The sequence below is a fragment of the Nothobranchius furzeri genome, chromosome 6 (assembly GCF_043380555.1).
Source record: "Nothobranchius furzeri strain GRZ-AD chromosome 6, NfurGRZ-RIMD1, whole genome shotgun sequence".
In the NCBI taxonomy this organism is placed as follows: Eukaryota; Metazoa; Chordata; class Actinopteri; order Cyprinodontiformes; family Nothobranchiidae; genus Nothobranchius; species Nothobranchius furzeri.
The window spans coordinates 33,415,765-33,441,796 of NC_091746.1; the positions used below are offsets into that span (position 1 = coordinate 33,415,765).

The 26,032-nt window shown below is 42.6% G+C and overlaps 2 protein-coding genes across 5 annotated transcripts in view; one reads left to right on the forward strand and one right to left on the reverse strand.

Annotated features, from left to right (window-relative positions):
- The window catches only part of LOC107390253 (integrin alpha-3), a 26,794-nt gene extending 13,214 nt beyond the window's left edge, over nucleotides 1-13,580 (forward strand). Inside the window, exons 15-29 of one of the 2 annotated variants that reach the window (XM_070552710.1) lie at nucleotides 2,845-2,981; nucleotides 3,509-3,652; nucleotides 3,751-3,848; nucleotides 4,132-4,303; nucleotides 5,178-5,261; nucleotides 5,367-5,446; nucleotides 5,527-5,604; nucleotides 5,953-6,055; nucleotides 6,125-6,295; nucleotides 8,840-8,968; nucleotides 9,372-9,482; nucleotides 10,235-10,330; nucleotides 10,402-10,527; nucleotides 10,669-10,805; nucleotides 12,956-13,580. In XM_070552710.1, coding sequence (XP_070408811.1) covers nucleotides 2,845-2,981; nucleotides 3,509-3,652; nucleotides 3,751-3,848; nucleotides 4,132-4,303; nucleotides 5,178-5,261; nucleotides 5,367-5,446; nucleotides 5,527-5,604; nucleotides 5,953-6,055; nucleotides 6,125-6,295; nucleotides 8,840-8,968; nucleotides 9,372-9,482; nucleotides 10,235-10,330; nucleotides 10,402-10,527; nucleotides 10,669-10,779 — 1,640 coding nt within the window. In that variant the 3' untranslated portion in view covers nucleotides 10,780-10,805; nucleotides 12,956-13,580. The remainder of the gene's footprint in view (nucleotides 1-2,844; nucleotides 2,982-3,508; nucleotides 3,653-3,750; nucleotides 3,849-4,131; nucleotides 4,304-5,177; nucleotides 5,262-5,366; nucleotides 5,447-5,526; nucleotides 5,605-5,952; nucleotides 6,056-6,124; nucleotides 6,296-8,839; nucleotides 8,969-9,371; nucleotides 9,483-10,234; nucleotides 10,331-10,401; nucleotides 10,528-10,668; nucleotides 10,806-12,955) is intronic. The other variant, XM_070552709.1, reaches the window with a different exon arrangement.
- A 65-nt stretch (nucleotides 13,581-13,645) lies between these two features.
- On the reverse strand, nucleotides 13,646-18,238 carry rdm1 (RAD52 motif containing 1). Of its 3 annotated transcripts, none has more exons than XM_015966918.3 (8): nucleotides 18,161-18,238; nucleotides 17,844-18,056; nucleotides 15,613-15,792; nucleotides 15,258-15,386; nucleotides 14,838-15,000; nucleotides 14,405-14,503; nucleotides 14,237-14,313; nucleotides 13,646-14,142 (listed from the first exon to the last, which is right to left on the reverse strand). In XM_015966918.3, exons 2-8 carry the CDS (start codon nucleotides 17,940-17,942, stop codon nucleotides 14,065-14,067), a joined length of 825 nt encoding a protein of 274 aa, XP_015822404.3. In that variant the 5' UTR covers nucleotides 17,943-18,056; nucleotides 18,161-18,238; the 3' UTR covers nucleotides 13,646-14,064. The 3 variants fall into 3 exon arrangements, with proteins under 3 accessions (XP_015822404.3, XP_054603177.2, XP_015822405.3); XM_054747202.2 differs by lacking the exon at nucleotides 18,161-18,238 and having other exon boundaries at nucleotides 13,646-13,968; nucleotides 14,053-14,142; nucleotides 17,844-18,154; XM_015966919.3 differs by lacking the exon at nucleotides 18,161-18,238 and having other exon boundaries at nucleotides 17,844-18,154.
- Between the last annotated feature and the right edge of the window lie 7,794 nt (nucleotides 18,239-26,032).

Consider the following 26,032-nt stretch of genomic DNA (forward strand, 5'->3'; position numbering starts at 1 on the left):
GACCGGTAAATCGAGAGCCTGGCTTTCTGGCTCAGCTCCCTCTTCACCACGACAGATCGGCTCAGCGTCCGCATCACTGCAGATGCTGAACCAATCCGCCTGTCGATCTCCCGATCCCTCCTACCCTCACTCATGAACAAGACCCCGAGATACTTAAACTCCTCCACTTGAGGTAGGACCTCTCTCCCGACCCGGAGTTGGCAAGCCACACTTTTCCGGTCGAGAACCATGGTCTCAGATTTGGAGGTGCTGATCCTCATCCCAGCCGCTTCACACTCGGCCGCGAACCTACCCAGCAAGAGCTGAAGGTCAGAGTTGGATGAAGATAGGAGGACCACATCATCCGCAAAAAGCAGAGACGAGATTCTCCTGCCACCAAACTCGACACACTCCACACCATGGCTGCTCCTAGAAATTCTGTCCATAAAGGTAATGAACAGAACCGGTGTCAAAGTGCAGCCCTGGCAGAGTCCAACCGTCACTGGGAACAGGTTCGACTTACTACTGGCTATGCGGACCAAACTCACACTCCTCTTGTAAAGGGACTAAATGGACCTTAACAGAAAGCCACCCACCCCATACTCCTGGAGCGTCCCTCACAGGGTGCCCCTGGGGACACGGTCATAAGCCTTCTCCAAATCAAGGGTATAGAGCTGGTCCACAGTTCCCCGGCCAGGACGAAAACCACATTGCTCCTCCTCAATCTGAGATTCAACTATCGATCGGACCCTCCTCTCCAGTACCTTGGAGTAGACCTTTCCAGGGAGGCTGAGGAGTGTGATCCCCCTATAGTTGGAACACACCCTCAGGTCACCCTTCTTAAAGATGGGGACCACCACCCCAGTCTGCCACTCCACAGGAACTGCCCCCGATGACCACGCAATGTTGCAGAGACGTGTCAACCACGACAGCCCTACAACATCCATAGCCTTGAGATACCCAGGACGAATCTCATCTGCCCCCGGGGCTCCGCCGCTGTGTAGTTGTTTTACTACCTCAGCAACTTCTGCCCCGTCCATCTCCAGGTCTCCCGGCTCTGGTTCCTCCTCGGAATGCGCGGAGGTGGGATTGAGGAGCTCCTCAAAGTATTCCTTCTACCGTTCGACTATAGCCCCATTTGACGTCAGCAGCTCCCCATCCCCACTGTAAACAGTGTGAGCGAGTTGCTGCCTTCCTCTCCTGAGGCGCCGGACAGTTTGCCAGAGCCTCTTTGGAGCCGATCGATAGTCTTTCTCCATGGCCTCACCAAACTCCTCCCACGCCCGAGATTTGGCCTCGACAACTGCCACTGCTGCACCCTGCTTGGCTATCCGGTACCTGTCTGCTGCCTCCACAAACCAGCCACACCCTTTAGGCCTCCTTCTTCAGCCTGATGGCTCCCCGGACCTCTGGTGTCCACCAGCGGGTATGGGGGTTGCCACCACAACTGGCACCTGCCACCTTCTGACCACAGCTAGCAACAGCCACCTCGACAATCGCAGAGTGGAACGAGGCCCACTCTGAGTCAATGTCCCCCACTGCTCTCGGGACATGGTCAAAGCTCTGCCGGAGGTGGGAGTTGAAGACCGTCTTGACAGGTTCTTCTGCCAGGCGTTCCCAGCAGATCCTCACTATGCGTTTGGGTCTGCCAGGTCTACGCGGCATCTTCCCCTGCCATCTGATCCAACTCATCACCAGGTGGTGATCAGTTGACAGCTCCGCTTCTCTCTTCACTCGGGTGTGCAAAACATACGGCCGCAGGTCAGATGATACGACTACAAAGTCTATCATCGACCTGAAAGATTGTTGCAGGTTACCATTCTGTGTGTCAGTGTTGGTCACGTGATCTGGTCCTTCAGTGTGTCCTGCAGCTGCTAATTAATGCTAACAAGGTTGTTTACAGCCATTAATGACATCAGCTTCCTGTTTGTGAGCTTGCTTATGTGACAGGACAAAGCTGTCATTTAGCTCCTGCTGTGAATCAGCAGACACACACTAAACCTCTCCTAGGAGAGGATCCGTGTCTAGTCTGAGACAAGGTCACTCTATGAAAACACTCACTTTGTGCTCACATGACATCATGCTGTGTCCTTGTGTGTCCTTTTGTGTGTTTCTGTGAATGATAAATCACATTACTGATACAATTTCATCTGAGACACAATGCAGAGATGTGTGTGGGTGACTATTCTGACCAATCAGAGTCAAGGTGACCTGAGCTGTGTGAGCATCCTGAGGTGATGGATCTGTCTGCTGAGCTGGGATCAGTTCGGTCTGTTACTGTTTAAGTGGACTAATAAGCCAAGGGACATGAGAAATGTTATTTAGAATTATTCCTGACAATCATGGGTTTACTGGTGAAAGGTCGTTTTCTCCGACCAGCACTCTTTAACAGCCTGGATCCATAACAGAAATTGTGTGTTGAGTCAGGCTTGGGCGCTGATGTCTCTATTGTCCTCACATTGGTTAGAATATGAACACTTTATCATCTCAAAGGTAGGATGATCGTCTGAAGTAAAACAAAGGATGTCTTCAACTCTCAAAGAATCAAGCTTTACACAGTTTGATTTTAATTGCTACAGAACCAAACCATGCAGCAATGTCTATTAATAGAAAATCTGTGGAATGTGCAGGCACTCTTCTGTTGTCCCTATGAAAACACCTCAAGCACCTGAAATAGTTTTTTTAGTAGATATTATTAGTTGTATGCGTTTGCAGAAGGAACCAGTGGCCAAATGCTGGATTCAGTCCAGTTCCTCAGAACCACAGAGAACGAGATGCTGATGGCTGCTTTGCTGGTTTAATTTATTTGCTCATAAATCATTTTAAATTGTATTCTCATACATGAACTCTGTTTTTGTCTCTCAGCTGTCTATTTCACTGTGACTGCTGATGTCACCAGCCTCAAGCCCCGCCTCCATTTCTATGAAAATGGAGAGACCGTGTACTCAAGCTCACTGTCACTGAAAAAAAGAATGTGTAAAACTCTTAAAGTTGGGCTGCTGGTGAGGACTCCTACACTCTCTCTCTCTCTCTCTCTCTCACACACACACACACACACACACACACACACACACACACACACACACACACACACACACACACACACACACACGGTCCAGTCAGACCACAGAAGTCCTTGGAGCTAAACCAGTTAGAATTTCTCTCATGGTTGAAGTAAACTTCACGACTCCAGCGACTCCTTCCATTCCGTCTTTGTGTTACTGTTTCTGTCGTCCTTTACTCCTCTCATCATGCTTTGATGTTTTCAGTGATCATGCGTGTCGTCATCATGTGACCCAACCTGTTCAAGCCTGCCTTACTGAACCTGCTGTTTGAAACTCACACTGCTGCAAGTGTGTCTAAACTGAAACATTCCTGCTGCTCATCTTCCACATGAGCAGCTACTTTCTTCCTAAAGAAGTTCAAAAAGGCTTCAGCTGCCTTCACGTTCTGATGGACTGATCCGTCTAACTCTTTTCTGTTACAGACGTTCTGCTCAGGTTCTGTTCTTTGTACTTCTGTTCTACAGATTCCAGTCCAAAACAAAGTGAAACCTCTGGTATTCTCACTTAATGTCACTTTAAATGAGAAGCTTCCTGAAAAAGGGAACATTGTTCAAGATCTGAGGCAATTCCCCGTTCTCAGCCGGACTCCTCAACCCATCAGAACCCAGGTCAGAACCCAACAAGTGAATCACCAGAAAACAGGACTGAGACGAACTAAAGACAGTTACACAGAACTGCTCAAAGCATTTACTATCTGTTTATTCAGATTCACATCCAGAAGGCCTGCGGCTCTGACAACCGTTGCCATTGTAACCTCCAGATGACAACCCAGTTCATGGATCTGAACCAGAACCCCTTCACCAAGTGAGCGCCCTGCCCCCACAACTGATCACACTTTCAAATTTTTAATGATCAGATTCAAATCGTCAGCTGAGCAAGTTATAAACTATTACTGACTCTTGACTTGATGACTGATCAGAATATCATTGACCAAATGGAGTTTTTAGTTCTCATACTGGTAGAAGGTCACATGATCAGATCCTAAAACATTTTCAAACGAAGCATGGTAAAACCCAACAGCTGATCTCCATCTGTGCCAGCATCTGACAGTTCTGCTAATCTTGAGTTCTGTGTTTGTGTTTTCTAGGGTGAATGGCAGCTCAGTGCTGGTTTACAACAGCAGCATCAGGTGGTTCCTCTTGGAGGTTAACATCAGCAACACACCCTCAGCAGGCCGGCCGGCAGAGGATGCTCACAATGCTGTCCTAAACATCAGCATACCACCAGCCCTCTCCTACTCTGGAGTCATACCAAAGGCAGTGATGATGGATTAAGTTTGTTTTCCAGATTACAGGATTTAGTTCAAACGACACAAAGTAGAGGTCCATATGCGTCAGGAAATGAACCAAGAAGTTTGGTCTCCGGTGGTTTAAAAAAAATCCTGAATATTTTCCTCTAATCCTACCAGGCTCACAATTCCAACATAATGAAATGTATGTTTAACACACAGATCAGCAGAACACCTGGAGTGTCTTATGCTCCTAACCACATTACTTTGACTGAACAACACACAGACTTGACTCTGGCCATTTGAAGCCCAATGAGGTGAAATGTGAATCTTAGTTCCTTTTAGTATTAGAGAGGTTTATTAATCCAAACATAAATGATTATTTAGACTAAGTCTGTTTGATCTATTCCATCATAGACCTAAAAGGGTCTCTGGTAATATGTGGCAGCATGAGCTTGTTAAGGTCAAAAGGCTGAAGGCACTCCCAGAACACTTTTGGTCCAACTCAAGAGGAATTGAGATCCTAACCAACTTATTTGGCTTTTAGTTAGATTTGATTATTGTGTGTGTGTGTGTGTGTGTGTGTGTGTGTGTGTGTGTGTGTGTGTGTGTGTGTGTGTGTGTGTGTGTGTGTGTGTGTGTGTGCATGCGCGTGTGTGTGTGTGTGCTGTTTTGTGTGTGTGTGTGTGCTGTTTTGTGTGTGTGTGTGTGCTGTTTTGTGTGTGTGTGTGTGCTATTGTGTGTTTTCTTACCAGTGGCTTCCACATAGAGCAGAAAGCTTTTACTGCTTTTAGGGCTGATGTGACACTGTGGTCCCCTGAAAGATCAGGGCCCAGTCCTTAGCTGGAGTCTTGACTTGAACTCATAGTAATCTGAGTATTGGATGTGTGTTTGTGTTTCAGGAGGATAATTCAACACTGACTGACTGTTCTGTTGAAGACACGTCTGTTGTGTGTCAGCTGGGCAATCCTTTCAAAAGCAAACAGAAGGTAAAGTGCTGGTTCTGCTGCAGCACGACCACTGTGTGCCCAGCACTGATGTATTACAGAACCAGATGGTGTAATGAGGCCTTTTGCTTTGCTCTTGTTCTGCAGGATCAGCTTTTGATCAAGTTTCAACCAACTAAGATGATTTTGGACACCAAGGAGATACGGTCTCTGCTGCAGCTGTCCACGTGAGACATCCACTCGGCTGCCTGAGTCTGATTGCATTTGTTAGAAAGATACTGATGTCAGTGTGTCTTTGTGACCCCAGGCTCAGTGAGCAGTCAGATCTGGCTCCGGTCTATGTCTCCATGCTGGTGGAGAACTCACTCCAGGCATCTCTCATTTTGTAAGATCCCAACGTTTTTGGTGTCAAAACATAAAGTTCTTTTCATGCTCGTGAGATTTCAACATGTCCTCTCTAAGTGCCACCCCACCAGTCTCAGTAATCGAGACATAAACTTCAAATATTCCCTAAATCTCATAGGGAAACATATAGTTTAACCCCAGGGTGGCACTTAAAGATGGCGGATATTTGAAGGTTGTGTTTTCATTTCAAAAGGATTCTGTTTCTCCCCAATGGTTCTGTGGTTCTACAATTAATGCCTGACCTGTAAAACCCAGATGTGCTGCAACTGGATGAGGCTTGTCCTGTAAAGATGATAAACCCTGTGCTCTGATTGGACATTCATGACAGAAGCAACCCACCTGGCCCAGTCTTCTTTAGTGGTCAAGTGATTGGCGAGCAAGCCGTGAAGAACATGGAGGACATCGGCAGTCTGGTGGTTTTCACCCTCCAGGTTTGTCTGAACCATCTGAGAAGCTGTGCACCATAAACAAAAAAGGTGTAACTAGGTGTTGTCTCTCAGGTGCATATCGACAGGGAGTCACCAGGTTACCATGGCAACCTGGAAGTGGAGTTTGATTGGCCAAAAGAGGTGGCCAATGGAAAGTGGTTGCTGTACCTCACAGAAATCCGATTGGATGGTGCCTCAAGTTCTCGCTGCACTCAGTCTGAGATCAATCCCCTCAACCTTTTGGTAATCATAGCAACACCAGTTTCACGCACTCCTACCAAAGTAAAAGCTTGAAAGCATGTTGTATCTAAAGTAGGGATCTAAATCATCGAATAATTCAATAATTGATAGTTGTCTCATTTTATCAATCGATGATAAGCAGCATTTTTTTCTGAGAAGCTGAATTTGCCTCTGAATAGGTTCCATCTACTGTATACGTAGCATAAAATGTTGTCTTCTATATGATATGAAGAAAAAATGCAAATCACATTTCTTAATCAAATATTTATTCTGAGCTCACCTGAGGGCGTGGAAGTAGCATGCCAAACATATTCTGAATAGAGAATATAAAAAAAAATCATATTCATGCTGTCTAATCAGCCCCTTGACGTGCAGCATCTGTGGGGTGGGATGGATTATGTTGGTAAAGGAAAAGTGCTCACTAACTCACATGCAGACAGAACAGTATTTGAGAGTCATGGGTCTTTTGTGTAGCCAAAATGTTTTAGATGTTTGAGTTCAGCTCATGAAAAATGGGAGCAAAAACAAAAGTGTTGCATTTATGTTTTTAATCAGAGTATTTTGTTCAAGAATATAAGCATATCAACATGGCCTGTTAACAGCTAGCTGCTGAGAATTCTCTCTCAGATGGGAGACGTGCCTGGTATGGCCAAGTACTTTCATGCCAGCCTTGGAAACCTTCCTTCGTTAACTCTCCGCCATGTTGTGGGACTGGAATCATGAAGCGGTGGCAGATCCTTCAGGAAGCTGTCCACCTATTGACTTACATCACTGATGCTCCTGGTGGAATAGTTTTCACCCATGAGTAAAGCATAAGCACTGCATCTCTGAAGCTCAGCTTCCTGGACTGGCACCGCCCCGACCACCTCCTGCTGGCCTCCAACAGCGTCTGCTGATGTGAAGCCCTTACATTCGGATTCTGCTTCAGCCAGAACTTCAAGCAGTCCGGCATGAGCTGGGTTCCTCCAGTCCCCAGGTTCTTGAGCCCAGGATGCAGCATAGTTGCTAGCATTGGTGGTGTTGACATCAGGTCATCAAAAACAATATGTGAAGAAAAAGATAATAAATTATATCTAAATGTGATTTTTCTTTAATAATTGTTAATAGGTTAAGTCTTTTATTATTAAATGAATGAACTAGTCTCAATCATTAATAGATTGATTGAAATTAATTATTAGATAAGATAGAATGTGTTAAAAACTACAATTGTCAAACAATGTGTTTTGTGTGCAATACAGTTTAAAAAGTACCTGCATTAATTAAGTTAATGGATTTCATTTTCTTTCATCCTTTCACTCAGAGAAGAGCGAACTCCCCCCTTCCTGACTTTGCTGGCGTCTTCCTAGTCTGTCTTGAAATGCACGTTGATCAGACCTGAGGTGATGGGACGCGTTTCTGATATGGACACCTCAGTCTCAGTGGATGTGACGGTCTTTGCACACTTCCAGCACTGGCGCCACATCTTCCATCAACTGCCAGTTTTCATCTCTCTATTCCAACGTTCTCACGTCTGTGAGTTTGGTTACTGTGCAGTCAGACAGTAGAGCAGAGCTGAGTGCCAGGTGACTTGTGTGGGACTGTTTGCTGAGAGGATATTCCGTGCATTGTTGTGCACACATGCAACTACTCATCCCGTGAGTCCGCATGTTTCCACAGCCTGGTTTAACTTGTCAGCTAAGCCGTATGCCTCACTGTTGCACTCTCTGTGAGTAGGACTGCTGACTTCACCTGCCAGTCCGGTTCAATGTAGTGACAAGTCACTGTGATGTAGCTTTTTGTAGTCAATGATGTCCAGCAGTCTGTTGTGAAGGCCACATTTGCAGCTGAAGTTGCGTTCTCATCTCAGCCTTCTTCCTTGTGTAACTTGCACCCAAGCGAGTGGTTATGGTTGTTCTAGAGGGGAGATTGGACCCTGGCTCAGCGTACTTTATCACTTCTTGAAATCCCTGTCTGTCAACAACATTAATCAGCAGCATGTCTGCAGTAACCATGTTACATGTTCGCTGGGTAATGCCCTCTGCCTTCGTGGAGTCACATACCCCTCTTCCCAACGCTGTGGTGACTGTAGGCTGAGAACCACTCGCTGTTTGTAGCACGGCTGAATGTGACATACTCAGGTGGTAATTCAACGAAGTTGTGGACTTCTTGTACTTCCAAATACTTCCACATATTGTGAGTTTGGTGTAGTTGTTGTCATTGACCAACTTGAAGTGGCTCCATACTGCACTTTGTTTTGCCCTCTTCATCCTCTCGGTGTACCGTTTCTCCTTTGTCTGTAGTTGTCGTCAGAGCCCAGCTTCGCTTGTGCGTCAAGTACGTCTGGCGTCAAACGCCCCTACGAGGACTGATGGGGAATTACGGGTTCAAAACGCAATCAATTGCAATAAATACATTTTATTTGAGTAATTTCTTACTGACAATTAATCAGTAATCAAATAATAGTTTGCATCCTTAATCTGAAGTTCTCACATTAGGACTTAGAGCACTGGGGATTGTTTAGACTAGAGCATTGTTCAGGGTGGAGACTCTGAGCTTCTGTTTGTTCAGGTGTCACATGAAAGGAAGAGCATGAGGAGGAGTCTGAAAGGACAGCAAGTAGAAGATGCAAAGGAGGAAGAAAAAGGGAGAGAGCTTCCAGCTTTCAGTGTATGGGGACACAAGAACTCATACAAACTGGTAAAGTCTGTATCTTTGTTACAGCTATAAACGTGTTAATGGTTGTACGTTTACCAGCAAACTAATGATCAGAAAAACAAAACTGGTTTTAAAATGAACTTTACACAAAGGGCTAGTCCTGGGAGACTCAGGATTAAATCCAAGCACCATCAGTGGCCAGGATCTAAAAGCTAAACACCTATGGTGACCTCCTACACAATTTAGTGGTTAAAGGAGATTTAAATAATCACCAAAATCACCACAACGTGCACCACCATCAACACCAGCACCCATGATTCTGATTGGTATGAATCTGTGTTCAGCCATGTCGATGAGTGGACGTCAGTGAGCTGTTTCTTTACACGGTTCTGGTTTGGGTTCCAAGAGTCCAAATAAAACATGACAATAACCAACTGTATTACAGAACTGCACTGATGGAGCGAAATGTGTGAAACTGTCTTGTCCTCTGCTCGACACGGACAACGCTGCATTTGTGACGGTCCACAGCCGACTGTGGAACTCCACCATGATTGAGGTAAAAACATTAAGCTCCAAGTTCAGATTGATGGTCACTTCCTGTTTACATCTCATCCCAAGAAGCAGCAAACAAAACACAACCTCCTCAAAAAGACAAGCAGGATGCCACGAAACAAAAAGCACAAAACATAACGGAAACAGGACACATCATCAAATGAAGAAAACCAGACTTTAGTCTTTGGTGATAAAAGTAAACAAATATCAAGCAATTAACAAAAGACAAACACAAGAAAACCCATTTAATTTTTACTCTCAAATTTCATGTTTTAGGAATGCAAATAGGGTCAAAAAGATTCTCACCTACTTGGTTTTATTCTGCCCTTTTCTGCTTTACTGAGCATTACTCAGTTCCATCTGCTCGACATGTCAAGGCTGCTCTGTTCTATTCTGGCCGATTTCCTTCTGTGTTTGGCCGTTTTTCTGCTCTGCTGAGTATTTCATTCTACCCCACGGTGCTCTATTCAGCTGTTCTACTTTACCATGCTCAGTCTACTCAATTTTACTTTCCTAAAGTCTACTGTAAGATTCTATTCTTTAACTGTTCTATGTTAGCTTCTGTTTTCTTACTCTACTCTGCAGCAGTGGACTCTGCTGGGATGTATTGCTGTAGTGAGCGTGCTGTAGACTGTGTCAGCGGTTTGTGTGCTACAGTTCTCTGGTGACCACTGAGTTGCAGCTTGTTTATGCATTACAACCCTCTGGTGGCTACCAGGATGGTTGCCTCTTTGCAGTCAGACTCTTATCTTTCAGGACTTCAGTGATGCCAGGAGTATTTTGGTCCAAGTCCAGGCTACTCTGAAGCTGAGCACCAAACTAATGACCACCCTGACATCCTACCCATCACTGGTATGAAACTGGTGATTGGATCAAACAGTGTGGTGCTGATGGTTTCCTGAGTTTCTGCTTCCTGTCTGCAGATTGAGGTTTACATTTACCCAGACTCTGCACTGCAGCTGTACTCTGGTGCCCACCTATGGATCATCATAATGTCGGTCCTGGCTGGAGTACTGCTTCTGGCCCTGATCTGCCTGCTTCTCTGGAAGGTAAGCTGAGATGTAATTGGTGGCCAACCATGGGGCACAGATCTGGTTTGAGAATCTACCATAAAGAGCAGCACCCTCATTTCATCACCATAAATCATTCTTTGTGGTTGGTAAAGTGTGATGTTGCCCCCTGCTGTTCAGTGTGGCTTCTTCAAGAGAACCAGCACCAGGGAGCTGTACCAGGCCAAGATCCAAAGAGCCTGCAGGAAGAACCAGCCGTCTGACAGAGACAAGCTGACGAAGGAGCTCTGAAACTGGGCAAGCTGCTGCAGGCTGCTGTAAGACTGGTTACTGATTGGTTATTGACCAGCTGGGCAGGCTGTTGTAAGACTGGTTACTGACTGGTTATTGACCAGTTGGGCAGGCTGCTGTAAGACTGGTTACTAACTGGTTGACCCATTGGGCAGGCTGTTGGAAGACTGGTTACAGACTGGTTAGTGACCAACTGGGAAGGCTGTTGTTAGACTGGTTACAGACTGGTTAGTGACCAACTAGGCAGACTAATGTAATATTGGTTACAGACTGATTAGTGACAAACTGGGCAGGCAGTTGTAAGACTAGTGGCTAACTGGTTATTAACCACCTGGGCAGGCTAATGTATGACTAGTTACAAACTGGTTACTGACAAACTGGGCAGGCTAATGCAAGACTGTTTACTAACTGGTTGGTGACCAACTGAGCAGGCTGCTATAAGACTGGTTACTAACTGGTTATTAATCAATCAATCAATAAATCAATCAAAGCTTTATTTAAGCGCCTTCCGCAACCTTATCGGGAAGCCCAAGGTGCTGAACATGGTACGAGAGAAAGTTAAATATGGTGAATAAATCGAAAATAAAAGCGATTCAAATTACAAATTACAAAAAAAGGTAAAACATTCTAGTAGAAGACAAATGGGTAAAACAAGGGATAGAGTGAACCAATGAAAACAGGGAAATAAAATCAACATACAAGAGGGCCAAATTCAAACACATTCAGGAAACGCCAAGTGGAGGAGGTGGGTTTTTAGGCGATTCTTAAAGACTGGCAGAGATGGGGACAGCCTAACTGAGGGTGGCAACTGGTTCCAGAGTGACGGTGCTAGGACTGAGAAAGCCCGGTCCCCGCGAGTACGACACCTAGAACGAGGGACAACGAGCAGGCCTTGGTCGGAGGAGCGCAGAGCGCGTGATGGGGAATGTCTGTTCAGGAGTGTGGCCAGATAGGGGGAACACCACCCTAGATGAAATTATAAACAAAGATGAGGATTTTGAAGTGTGAACAATAACAGACCGGAAGCCAGTGCAGGGAGGCCAGAACTGGAGTGATGTGGTCCCGTTTCCTGGTCCCAGTCAGGAACCTGGCTGCGCTGTTCTGCACAACCTGTAGGTGATGCAGTGATGACTGACACAACCCTGCATAGAGAGAGTTGCAGTAATTAGCCTGCCCAATTAACCAACTGGGCAGGCTAATGTACGACTGGTTACTAACTGGTTATTGACCTGTTGGGCAGGCTGTTGTAAGACGGGTTACAGACTGGTTAATGACAAGCTGGGCAGGTTGTAAGACTGGTTACAGACTGGTTAGTGACCAACTGGGCAGGGTCTTGTAAAGATAGTTGCTGACTGGTTTCAAAGTTTTCATTGACTGATAGTTTATTAACTAGTCAAGTACTGTTTGTGACTTGTTATAAACAAATATTAACCAGTTGGTATCTTTTTTTTTGTGTTGAACAAAAGATAAATTATATTCACTACAAAAGACTGAATAAAGCTGTGATGCGGTCATAAAACACTATTGATCAAGGTGAGTTCAGAACTTGTGTCGTACAGTAAGGTGATTATGCTGAGATGTGTTCCCCGTTAGAATGTAGTCCATACACAATGTGTCCCACCTGCTGAAACATACATTTTGGTGTAGAAAAAAAGAAAATGTTTGGTTATACATTTCACAAAACAACTGATCTGTTGTATTTGCCAAATGTGTGACTTTATTTTATTTCCTTACTGCATGCATGGGAAACTTTAGTCATACAAACCATTTTCAATGGGCAACCCACATTTGTCGCATCAGTACGGACAAGTTGGGAGGAGCTACGAGAATACAACAGTCCTCTTATTGTGTTAGACTCACTCCTAAAAATACACGAAAATATAAAAATAAACATTTTACAATCCACTTCATTATAAAACTGGGGACTTCTGCTGACCTATGGCAGCTGGGAGGTTTTCATGAGAGCGATTATTCATTCTAGCCAACCTTTTAAAATGTTTTTAGAACATTCAAACATTTAAAGGTTAAATGCAACATCTGCTGCATGTTTACCTGTCTGCAGTTCACCTGCCTCCCTGTTCACCTATCCGTTCACTCACCTGTCTTCCTCCTGCCTCATCTGTGCTCAGTGCTTCTGTGAGGAAATCAAATGGTTGACTCAAAGTTTTATCTGCAGTGTCGGTTCTTTGCGCACCAGGAGGTGTGGCAGACAGCGGTGGTCCACCAGCAGAAGATTATGGGAAGGAAAGAGCAGCTGCAGCAGCATGCAAAAGATGATGGCTTTCTGATCCAGGATCAAATGTTCTCATCACAGAAACACTGGGCCACCTTTTGAACAAAAACATACTGAGATGTGTGGTACCCATGGAAATGTATCCCAAGCTGTTTTGAACAGGACCAAATCAAACCAAAACACTGCCAGTTTGCTGTTTAAAACAAAGATTTTGAAGCCTAGTTTAAAGAGTTTAAAGGTCAAAGATGTGAAATGTCTTCATGTTTTCCTTTTATTTATCTTTGTGAACATCTCCACTCATCTGAAAGGATAATGAAGATGCTGAAATGGATCAAAGGGAAGTCTTTTCAGGGCTCTAAGATAAAACAGCAGAAAGCTCTTTGGAAGACCAAACACGGCAGCAGCATCTGAGCTACAATCAACAGAAAAGCCCTTTCAGATGCTGAGAGATCCATGGTTTTTGATTTGTGTGGGATTTTACTTCATGTTGTCCGCACTTGTGATTTTTCTGGTTGTTCCTGACCATAACATTAGTCTATGATGAATAAAAGTAATTTGTTATCATTTACTGGTGTTCTGTTACGTGTCCGTGTTCCTAAAGGACAGCAGATTCTGGGGTGACACAAACCAAACTCAGACCAGAACTTTTATTATCTCTAATGCTTGGTGAAGGTGTTGGTGTGCGAGTTGCTTCTGGGTAAGATCCTACAGGACAAATGTTCAGAGCTATCACTGAGAACAAACACGTTTCCATCTCAGAATGAAGTCCTTATGGCCATCATGGAGGTGATGACTCACTTCAGCTTAAAGGAGATTTCACTCAAAGTGCTTCCTTCAGTCACAAATCCAGTTATTTTCTCTTTTGTTTGTTATTCATGCTTTCCATTAAAACTCTGATCAGCAGAAGGACTCCACATTTTCAGACTACTGCAGCAAGTGTCCAGATGTTCAGGCCGCTGCAACAGGAGTTTTGATCTCGCATCAGACCCACAGCTCCTCTCAAAACCAGCGCTTTGAAAAACATCCAGAATTTTACCCACAGTCCTTGGGGTCTATGACACGGTCAGATCCCACTCTTCATTGTCAGCTTCTTCATCGTCCTGAGGCTCTGAGCAGAAAAACTCATTTACCTGAAACATACAAAGATCAGTGTGTAACACACATCCTCATGCATGACCTATCTCTCTCCCACATTCATGCCTGCACAGAATCAGGTGAATTTACCTGCAGGACACCTTCAGTTTCAGCAGATACACACGGATCTTGGGTCTGTTTCAGCTCTACCATCACTTTTCCATTTCCTGCAGAGACAGAGCTAAGGTCAGTTTTCATATATGTCTACACAGAAGTACCACAGTACTACTGTGGTTCTGGTGTGGTGTAGTGTAGTACCTAGTAGTATGAGCAGAACTGTGGAGAAGGCTTGAACCAGAGCTTTCTCCCTGACCAACCTCTGCAGCTGACACCTTCTCTGGAGGACAACATCTGGACCTGCACGCACGCAACACATCAGAACTCTTACCCTGTAATTCCAACATTGGACTGGTTATCAGTCTCATTTCTTCTGTGTGCTCTGACACCAATGAGCACAATGCTCAGCTCTGAGTTCAGTTTTAACAGGAGACAACAACTAACGATCTCTGCAGAAGATGAACTGAGTCTTTAGCGGAGTAGCGGTACATCCAGTCTAATCTATTTGCATAAAACAAAAAACACAAACTTCAAGGAGGCCGAGCTTTTTCTGTCATTGGTCCCAGACTGTACAATGACCTGCTCAGTGTAAAACACGCTGATTCGCTTATGGTCTTGACATCACAGTACTCACCTGTGCAGCTAAAGCTGTCCTCAACCACCGCAGCTCCTCTGGTCGTCAGTCCATGTTGAGAGAAATTTAGCTGCATCAAACAACCGAACCTCAGATTCTTCTGTCTGACTCCTCCCACTTCATCCTCCTCATCCTCACTTTCGTCTTGGCTGAGCTCCTTCAGCTGTGAGGTAAACGCAGAATGTGTTCACTAAGGACCCCAACAGCAGAACCTGGTCCACGCTGCACTGATTAATACTCATCATGAAAATCAATGAAAACATGAAACAAGCGATGACACATAACTAAACTACTGGGGACGTTAGACGGCCCTATCCATCACCTCAGACTCAGGTGTGTGTGTTCAGGTGAAAGAGAGACAGGAAATCTCCTGTGCTCGTTGTCTCGCCTGAATGAACACGTGACATGCTTGTTTCTTACTGTGATGATGTCAGAGGTCCAGCCGTTGTAACCCAGGCAGTGATTGGCCAGTTCCATGCAGCGGGAGTGGCTCAGAGGTGTGCTTCTGCCACACTGGAAGTGAGAAGCCTGCTTTGAGCTCTGCTTCACCTGAACACAGAGATGGGTGAGTCTCAGATGACTCATTATACAGTAGATGCGTTCATCTCTGACATCTAGTAACAATTATTTCCACCAAGTAGTTCCAGAGCGCAGCCACTGCTGCAGCTCCCCACTCCCCACAGGGATGAGTCATGTGTGAAGATGTAATATAACCAGTGTGTGATGAGTTAAACTTCAATTGGTTGATTAAATACTCTGATAAACTGAAGGGCACCTTGAGGGGGGAGTTGTGGAACAGCAGGAGTCCGTTGGTCTGATGCTGAGCCTTGGAGGCGTGAGCAGCAGAGTAGAACTTCACCAGCGAATAGAAACCAGGTGGGTGGAGTGGCGCGTTATGAAACACCTTCAGCAGGTAGAGAGGCCCGAAGGATGAGAAAACAGCAAACAGCCCCTCCTGAAACGAGATAAGCCTTCTCAAAAAGCCTCGCTGTGTGCAGATGTTACAGAAACAGGCCCCAACTAGTTCTCTCATGATTTTGGCTGCTTTAAATGACACTTCATCATTCTGGATCATGTTCACATTTCTAGCTGAAACAGTAGAAGTGGGATCAGATCCATCTAGGTCTTTGGACAGAAGGACCTAAAACTCTTCCTCTGGCAATGAAGCAGATACCATCAAAGACTCGAATCAGGATCTGAGGCTCTATTTTTTTTACCTGACAGTAAACTTCTCTCTCTCACACACACACACACACACACACTCTCTCACACACACACACACACACACACACACACACACACACACACACACACACACACACACACACACACACACACACACACACACACACACACACACACACACACACACACACACACACACACACACACACACACACACACTCCTCACTCAGAGCATAATTATCTGCAGCTACAATAAGAACTGACTTTTCCCACTTCTGGCTGTGCTTAATCAGAACACACACCTGGATGCTCGTGATAGGTTGTTCTATACACAAGTGGGTTGGTCAGACCCAGGTAGGGTGACCAGATGTCCCGCATTTTTATTACTTTTCACGTATCCCGCAAATTGAGACTCATGTCCCGCATAGTTGACAGTTTCCCGTTTCGAGTTTCAATCTTATAGAAGAAACTGAGGACAAATCTACCTGTTGCTGTCAATCAAACGAAGGCGGGACTTCATTGCAGATTCGGAGCGTGTGTGGAGCGCGCGCCCGAACCACCAAAACAAGCGTGAGTGAGCACGGAAGAGAAAATGCTGTAAAGTCGTGAACTGAACGTGTTCAGAGACACTCGACAGAGTCTTTGTTTTTTCTGAGTCATTCTTTCAAGTCCTGGTGCGGATTCTGATGTGAAGAGGTCAAAAGCAGGTTTTCCAGTAATTAGACAAGTCCATGATAAACACAATAGAGGTTCTAACACAGACAAGGGGCTGAGCCCTTAAAAGCACAGTGAAGAAATAATGAGAGAATAAATGGAAGCTTTGATCACTTAATCTCAGAAATTTGATGCAAAAAGTAACTAAGGAACTATTATTAGATTAGATCTGAATGTTTTAGATAGTAGAATCGGATGTTTATTCTCTCACCTAAAATCTAAGAGATGTGTTGTCATGTTTACAAAAATGTGTTTCAGATTTATGAAAATATAGCAAAAAAGTATGGATATTTTTCTATGAGATGCTGATTTTAGTGGAAAATTAATTAAAAACAAACATAAATAGATCTAAAAATTAGTGCTTTTACTGTCATTCTGTTGTGGAAAACATTCAATGAAAACTCTGAAAAGCTGCTTAAACCTGCATTTTTTTATTTTTATTGTTGGCCTATCTATATTATTAAAATGATCAGAGCCACTGCAGTTATGTTGTGGTAACTTGAGAGGAACTGTGAAATAGAAAAGCTTTTGCTGTGTTTGTTCATGTTGAATTCAAATAAAAGAAATATAAGAATATAATTTTATGTAAATGTAACAGTGATGTTAGGCCTAAAAGGCAGAATATACGTTTAGTTTGATTTTCTCATTACATTAGAACTTCACGTTGTCCCACATTGTTTATCTCTGTCCCACATTTGGCAAGCTGGGATCTGGTCACCCTAACCCAGGTGAGTTGATTTGTTGCGTGTGTGTAAAAAAGCTTCCTATATATTTTATTTTCTTTTTTATATTTTATTAAATATGATGCTGTTATGATTCCATCTTAAAGATCAGCAAACTGTTTTGATTCTTTTGGTTTAATTCCTTCCGGTGACAAGCTGAGTATGTTCCTCTGTGGTGCCGTCTAGTACCCGTGAAGCTACCTAAACCTTTTAGTTCTGCTAATTTAACTCATTCACTGCCATTGATGACAAACTGATCATATTTCTCAGGTGTGGGTCTGTTTCCACGTGACCTGCTACACAGACACAACCACCCCTAGAGTCTCGATCCTCACTGATCTCAAGCGCTGGTCATCCCGCTCCAGACCCGGTCTGGAGGACTTACATAGATCTGAGCTTCCGTCAGAGCCGGCGAAATGTCCCACACAAACAAGGCTTTGTTGTTCTCCACCGGAACTCGGAACTCCAGCACGTCCACCTCCATCACATCGGTAACAAACTATCCCCACTGGGGCACCTTTCACAACAAAACTGATTCAAAACAGTTTTCTGCTGCACAACACACGGATCACTTCGGAAATAACGTCATTCTCAACACCTACAAACGAAAAAGATTTAGAAAAACAAACTTTAGCCTTAAAAGTGTCAACACGCAGTTAAAGCTCGTTAAAATGGTGGGTTTTCAACTACAGTTTGACGAACCGTAGACGGTAGCCAGCTTAACCGGATATCCCGCGCTTCCGTTTAGAGGCGGGGTCTGCCACAGTAACTCAATAGACATGATGTCATTTTACTTACGTCATGTCTGCCATCCTCGCCCCTGATTGGCTGGAAATGCTGGGTTATTTTATATACCAGCAAACCGTCTTCCCTCGCTGCATATATATATATATATATATATATATATATATATATATATATATATATATACAACAGAAAAATATCAAGTGTGAACTATTTTTGCATTTATCACATTGTTAGACTGACTTATTTATATTTGTTGGCTCTCAAATACTGAGGTTATGTTGTCCTATGTTCTCAGTTTGAATAAAATAACCAAAAATGCTTGAGAACCAACAGATACGTCATTCCAACCGTGTGATAAATACAGTAGTTCACATTTTACGTTTTTTTAATAATAAAACTATTTCACAAAACTGGACAGAATGGTTATTGTAGCTCTAAGTTCGCATTTTCTTTACAAAACTCCCAGTCTGCATTAGCGAGGACAACGGTTTGCTGCAAAATGAAATAGCCAATCGTAGGAGAATCCTTCTAGCCAATCAGGGGAGAGAAAGTCAGGCTCTTCCCTGGACATCTTACGAGTCCAAATCACGCCTTCCACTGAGGCAAAGATAATGACGCAACGCAAGCTCCTTGTGGAAAACGAAACTGACGTTAGTTCCACAACCGAAACAACTGCTGGCCCTCCCAGCAAAAGCCAGTGTTAATAAATCATATTAATGTTCACTCAAACCATAAACGGATCTTATTTATTCAAGACATAATTGTAAAACAAAATAAAATTATACAATTAATGCGTAAAGAAATAATCAGAATAAAAAATACATGTTTCTGTTGCTCACTATTAATTTTTTTTTATCTCCATAGATTTTTGTGAACACAGCAACAAGTGAAACTAAAAAAAAATACAGTTTAAAATAAAAATTGAAATAGCATTTTAAGTAACTGAAATGTGTTTTTTTTTAATGTTTGTTAAATAAGTTAAATGTTTTGGATACATACTGTTTTTATTTCTTTTATAAAAAAAGAACAAAGAAGCAATACATCAGGCTAATCTCCCAGAGTTACCACAAGGACCAATTTGGTGTGTCACCCCCCACCCGGCTACACCTATCAAAATATTCTGGAGGCGCCCCTGAAAATGGGAACACAATATAAGAATCAGAGATAATATAATATAATATAATATAATATAATAATTAATAATAATTAATAATAATTATTATTATTATATTATTATTATTATTATTATTATAAACATTTAACAGTGGTGTTCAGTGTCAAACAACATAAAATGCATAAAAGATAAATTAAATAACTAAATTTTGCATATCTCTGGTGTCACTATAGCTAAAAAAACCCTCTATCATCTCATTAACAGAAGGTTTTAATCTACATGTTCATGTGTGCGTGAAAAAAGCTCCTTATGCATCAAATCCAGATACACAGCTAGTACAATGTAATAGTGACTTTTTCTACCAGGGAAAACTGAAAATAATTCTAAAAGCATCTTTCTTATGCCTCTTTTAGTTTCTTATTGTTTCGTACTGAAAATTGCATCATACATGATCCAAATAGAGAGAAGTACAGTAAGCCTATATCTCACCCCCCATAAACATTTGAGCTCACACTTTGCAGCATTGGTCCTGTATATCATCGTCACTGTCAATGATGGATGGGTGGATGGATGGATGGATGGATGGATGGATGGATGGATGGATGGATGGATAGATAGATAGATAGATAGATAGATAGATAGATAGATAGATGATAGATAGATAGATAGATAGATAGATAGATAGATAGATAGATAGATAGATAGATAGATAGATAGATAGATAGATAGATAGATAGATAGATAGATAGATAGATAGATAGATAGATAGATAGATAGAGAGATGAGATAGATAGATAGAGAGATGAGATAGATAGATAGATAGATAGATAGATAGATAGATAGATAGATAGATAGATAGATAGATGAGATAGATAGATAGATAGATAGATAGATAGATAGATAGATAGATAGATAGATAGATAGATAGATAGATAGATAGATAGATAGATAGATAGATAGATGAGATAGATACTTTATTGATCCCAGGTTGAGAAATTGCAGTGTAGCAGCAGCATTACACACATTAAGACAGTTTAGAATAATCACAATATAAATATGGCTGAAATGTATGAAACATGAAAAAGCTTACTGACTGTATTTTATGAACCAGAGCTTAGTTGTTGCTATTGTACAATATTGTACACATGGTAGGAAAGACTTCCTGTATCTATCCCTTCGACAGTGGAGCTGGAGCACCCTGAGCGAGAGGATGCTCCTCTGTCGGTCTACTGTGTGATGGAGAAGGTGCTGGTCATTGTCCATGATTAAGTTTATTCAGCATCCTCATCTCCACCACGGTCTCCTAGGTGTCCAGTCTGAGACCAAACACATGCCAGCCTTCTTAATGTTCTTATAGGTCTGTTGGTGTCGCTGGCTATGTTGCTGCCCCAACACATGACAGCAAAGAAGATGGTGCTGGAGACAACAGACTGGTAAAAGATCTCCAACATCTTGCCTGACACTTTGAAGGATTTCAGCTTCCTCAAGAAATAGTCTGCTCAATCCCTTCTTTTGCACAGCGTCCATGTTGGAAGCCCGGTCCAGTCTGTTGTCTATCACAACACCCATGCCTGCAGTTCTCCACTTCTTCCACAGCCTCCCCTGATCTGCTGTGGCTGTGAAGGTGTCCTCTTCTTCCTGAAGTCAACTACCCTCTCTCTGGTTTTACTGACATTCAGCCTCAGGTGATTCATCATCATCATCATCATCATCATCATTATCATCATCCTCCTCCTCCTCGTCCTCCATCATCATCATCATCATCGTCGTCTTTATTATCATCGTCATCATCATCGTTGTTGTTGTTGTGATCATCATCATCATCCTCGTCGTCGTTGTCTTCTTCTTCATCATCATCATCATCATCATCACCCTCCTCCTCATCGTCGTCGTCGTCTTCATCATCATCATCCTCGTCATCGTCTTTGTCGTCATCTTCATCATCATCATCATCATCATCATCCTCCTCCTCATCGTCGTCGTCGTCTTCATCATCATCATCATCATCACCCTCCTCCTCATCGTCGTCGTCGTCTTCATCATCATCCTCGTCGTCGTCTTCGTCGTCATCATCATCATCATCATCATCCTCCTCATCGTCGTCTTCATCATCATCATCATCATCATTATCATCATTTCTGATTATGCACACCAAGCATTTTACTTATGCATCAAATTTAAAACCTGATCAACCCAAAAAAAGAAGGAAATATTGTCTTTTGGTGAACATTTAGGCTCTACGTTTCACTGTGATCAAATTCTAACTTAACACACCGAACTGTCTGTCCCTCTGTTCATCTGACCCCCTCACCTTAAATTTGAGGGTTTGACTTAACTGAGGAGTCAAAGTGAGAAGAACCTGATCTGGTTATCACAAAGGCACAATCTAAAATAAGTGTTTTTAGTAGACCTTATTTCATTAGAAAGCCTGATTATTCACCTTTACTAAGAGATAGAAATTGTGAGGGTTACTATGAGCAAAACAGCTAAATGTGTGGGGATAATAGAGGGAATCAGAGGGGATTGTGGGATATTTTGTTGCACAATTATCTGCTGTTCACAGATGAACAATCCTTTGACATTTCAGATAATTTACTACCAAGATTGTTGTGAGGACTATTTTCAGCCAAATGCTGTTGTCTCTATTTTTAAATGTACTTTTAGGTTTATTTTTTACTAGAGAAGAGATTTGGTGCTCTGAACTTTGGCAAAGCTGTTGTTTGTAATGTTTTGCAGACAAAAAAACTAATGCTGTCATTCGAGTAATCCTATTTATTCTGAATTTATTTGTCTCTTATTATATTCTCAGTTTTGGATGTGAACTTCAGTCCAACAAAAAAGATAAGGGTTGATGAGGTCCAGAATAAAAGCGGTGCAGGTTCGTGATGCTGTCTACTGCTAAACCTGTTTTATTTAGACTTTTTTCTTTACATTCATCTTTCTGTTGCAGTTGAAATGGAAACTAAGTAAGTACGGCCTGAGGAGGGTTTTCCTCCGCACATTTCATCACATCATGCTGCTTTTTATTTCTGTCTATATGAGATGCGGGAGTCCACTTCCTGCCGTTTGTCTCATCTTCGCTGTAAACCTAAACTGAAGCTTTCGTGGTTAAACCGCATCCTGATCCTCTGACACACTGAACAATTTTACCTTGAACAACAAATTAACCAAAGCAGAAGGGTGTGGACTTGTCTGTCCATACGCTGTGGGGAAAAGTTTACACAGCATTAGCTGATTGGGCTTTTTCACAGATGAAAACGTAACCACTGTGTCAGAAAGTTAACTTCTGCTGAGAAAGAATGAAAATAATTGATAAATGTTGTCTCCTACTTGTTAATAACTTAAAGTTCCTCTAAAGGCACTGAACCTGATGATGACAAAGATTTATTTAAATAGTGTTCTCACAAGCCCTAAACTATAGACCCAATATGAACTATGACATGGACAAAACTGTTGGTACCCTTCGTTCCATGAAAGAAAGACCCACAAAGGTCACAGAAATAACTTGAATCTGACCCAAGCAATAATAAATAAAACTTCTATAAAATTTTACCAGTGAAAGTCAGACATTGCTTTTCAATGTATGCTTAAACAGATTCACATATATAAAAAGTAAACTCATGGAACAGGCATAGACAAAAAGGATGGCACCCCTAGAAAAGCCTGAAAACCACAGGGACGTGTTAATTCTAGGTGTGCCCACTAATAAGCATCACAGGTGTCTATAACCTTGTATTCAGTCAAAGGACCTATATCCCACAGATCACAACATGCCCTATAGGTTATAAATTGTAAGTCGCTTTGGATAAAAGCGTCTGCTAAATGAATAAACATAAACAACATAAACATATCTAGGGCTCCAGGTAGTCACTGTGTTGTTTGGTGACATGGTGTGTACCACACTCAACATGGACCAGAGGAAGTGAAGGAAAGAGTTGTCTCAGGAGATTAGAGAGAAAATGATAGACACGCATGTTAAAGGTAAAGGCTATAAGATAGTAGATGTTCCTGTGACTACGGTTGCACATGTTATTCAGAAACTTAAGATCCATGGGACTGTAGCTAACCTACCTGGATGATGACCAGGGGCGGATTTAGGACTGAAGAAGATCCGGGGCTTAACACGTGCGTGCACACACACAAACGTAACATGCACTAGTCTTTTCATAAAACATTCGGGGCTTGAGCCCAAGTAGCCAGGCCTAACGCCGCCCCTGATGATGACAAATTAAAGAGACGGATAATTTGAATGGCAACAAAAGATCCCAGAAAAACTTCTAAAGAGGTCTAAGGTGAACTTCAAACAGCAGTGTCAGATCACACCATCGGTTGTTTGATCCAAAGTGGACAACATGGGAGACGACCAAGGAGGACACCATTGTTGAAAACAAATCATGAAAAAGCCAGACTGGAATATGCTAAACTACATGTTGGCAAGCCACAAAGCTTCTGGGAGAAGGTCCTATGGACCCTACTGTGAAACACGGAGGAGGCGCTGTTATGTTCTGTGGCTGCTTTGCTGCATCTGGCACATGGTGTCTTTAATCTGAACAGGACACAATAAAATCTCAAGACTATCAAGAGATTCTAGAGAGAAAAGAGCTGGTCAGTCTCAGAAAGCTTGGTCTCACAGGTCATGGGTCTTACAACAGGACAATGACCCAAAACACCCAGGAATGGCTACGAGGAAAACATTGGGCTCTTCTAATGTAGCTTTCTTTGAACCCTGACCTCAATCCTTTTGAGCATCTTTGGAAGGAGCTGAAACATGCCGTCTGGAAAAGGCACCCTTCAAACCTGAGGCACCTGCAGCAGTTTGCTCATGAGGAGTGGGCCAAAATACCTGCTGAGAGGTGCAGAAGTCTCACTGACTGTTACAGGAATCATTTTACGACACTGATTGCCTCTAAATGTTGTGGAACAAAATATTAAGTTAAGGGTACCATCATTTTGTCCAGGCCTGCTCTATGAGTTTATATATTTTTTTAATAATTCTGTTTAAGCATGGGTGAGGAGCAATCTCTGACTTCATTGGTTAATCTTCATTGAATTTTTGTTTATTCTTACTTTTGTCAGATTTGAGTAATTTCTGTGATTGTTGTGGGTTTTTCTTTCATTGACAAATGATCAATGATAAGTGGCCCACACTTCCAATAGCATCTTTCAGGGTCAGAGGAATCCAAAGCATTTTAGACTACAGAGTATCATTCATCCACTCACACACACACATTCACACGCTGATGGTGATGAGCTACATTGTAGCCACAGCTGCCCTGGGGCACACCGAAGGAGACGACCGAAGGGTACCAACATTTTTGTCCATGTCTGTATGAAACATAAACCTCAAGCTTACATCCTAAATCCCAAATCAGAAAGCCTAAACTCTATCTCCCTACTGATCCCTGAACTTTGACGGGATCATATTTTGACCCTGTTTCTGTTGACATCATCATGAGCATAATTTCTAATTGCAGTCAGGAGGCTGAAACATTCCAGCTTTGAAGACTTCAAACTGATTTGCTGCTGCTGAGGTCCGTTTGCCAGCGCTGACCTGAGACCTCCATCGTCGGGGTTCGGAGTAGCACATCCAGAGCCCATGGTCCTCAGCTGTTAATAAATACACTTGTACTGAAAATGAGACACTCCTACAAGGGCACACATTTGAGTTTATTCCACCTAAACCTATTGTTGTTCTGTTTTTTATTGTTTTATTATTTACAATTTTATTGTTGAGTTATGCCGATTCAGCAGTTACAACATTCTCTGGCTCTATGTGGTGGGCGAGGGTAGTAGTGGTTCAGGGGGGGGATTCGGCTTCAGTGGTTGGTGATGAAAAGGGAAATTTCCCAAGTTCTTCGAAATTTGCTTTTGATAGATCAATAGTTTCATTTTCTACCTTTCCAGCAGGCTGTTGTATTTATACCACAAGAGGAGACCGATGTTCAGTACACCCACAGCATCCAGCTGTCAGAGGAGAACCCAGTCTACAAGGACCAGGACCTTCAGACCTATCAGAACATCAGAATCAACAGTGAGTTCCCTTCACTTGCTTTGGCTTTTCTTTTGTTGTCTCAGAAGAAATTCACTTGGAAATTTGACAAAGATTATTTTTTAACAACATTTAAAGACTGAAATCCTTGTTTATTTGCTTCACTTGAGCTTGAAAACTAGCGAAACAAATACTTTGTTTTTGAGACTAAATTTAAATACGCTGGACAGAAATCAAGTCTATTACTCACTTGGATTGTAGCCAGGTTTTGTTTGAGTTTGATACAGTTTAGAAAATTTCTGAACACAAAATCAAAGTTATTTGACAAAAATGTCAGTATTTATAATTATTTTTGAAAGTCTGAAAGAAAAAAAATTGTTTAACTTTGGCTAATTTTTCACCCAGTTTCATTTCTGGAACCAGCTTAACGTGCAGAGAACAAAAAGATCTGATTTTCAAGGACTAAATCAGACTCATTATAGCAGTCATTTACAACAAAGTTCTTAAATATATATATGAACCACTCAAAGTCCTTCTCTGTGGTTCGGTTTAAAGCGCCATTCATCGGGCCTAACGTTGAAAGGTCATGAAGACACCAGTAGACCATTTGTTTCTGACTCACGGTCAGATGGAAACCTGCTGATTAATAAAAACTGGATTTATGTCTTCAGTTTGTGGTTCGGAGCGGCACATCGCAGCTCTGTGGAAACATCCGACTAGCGAA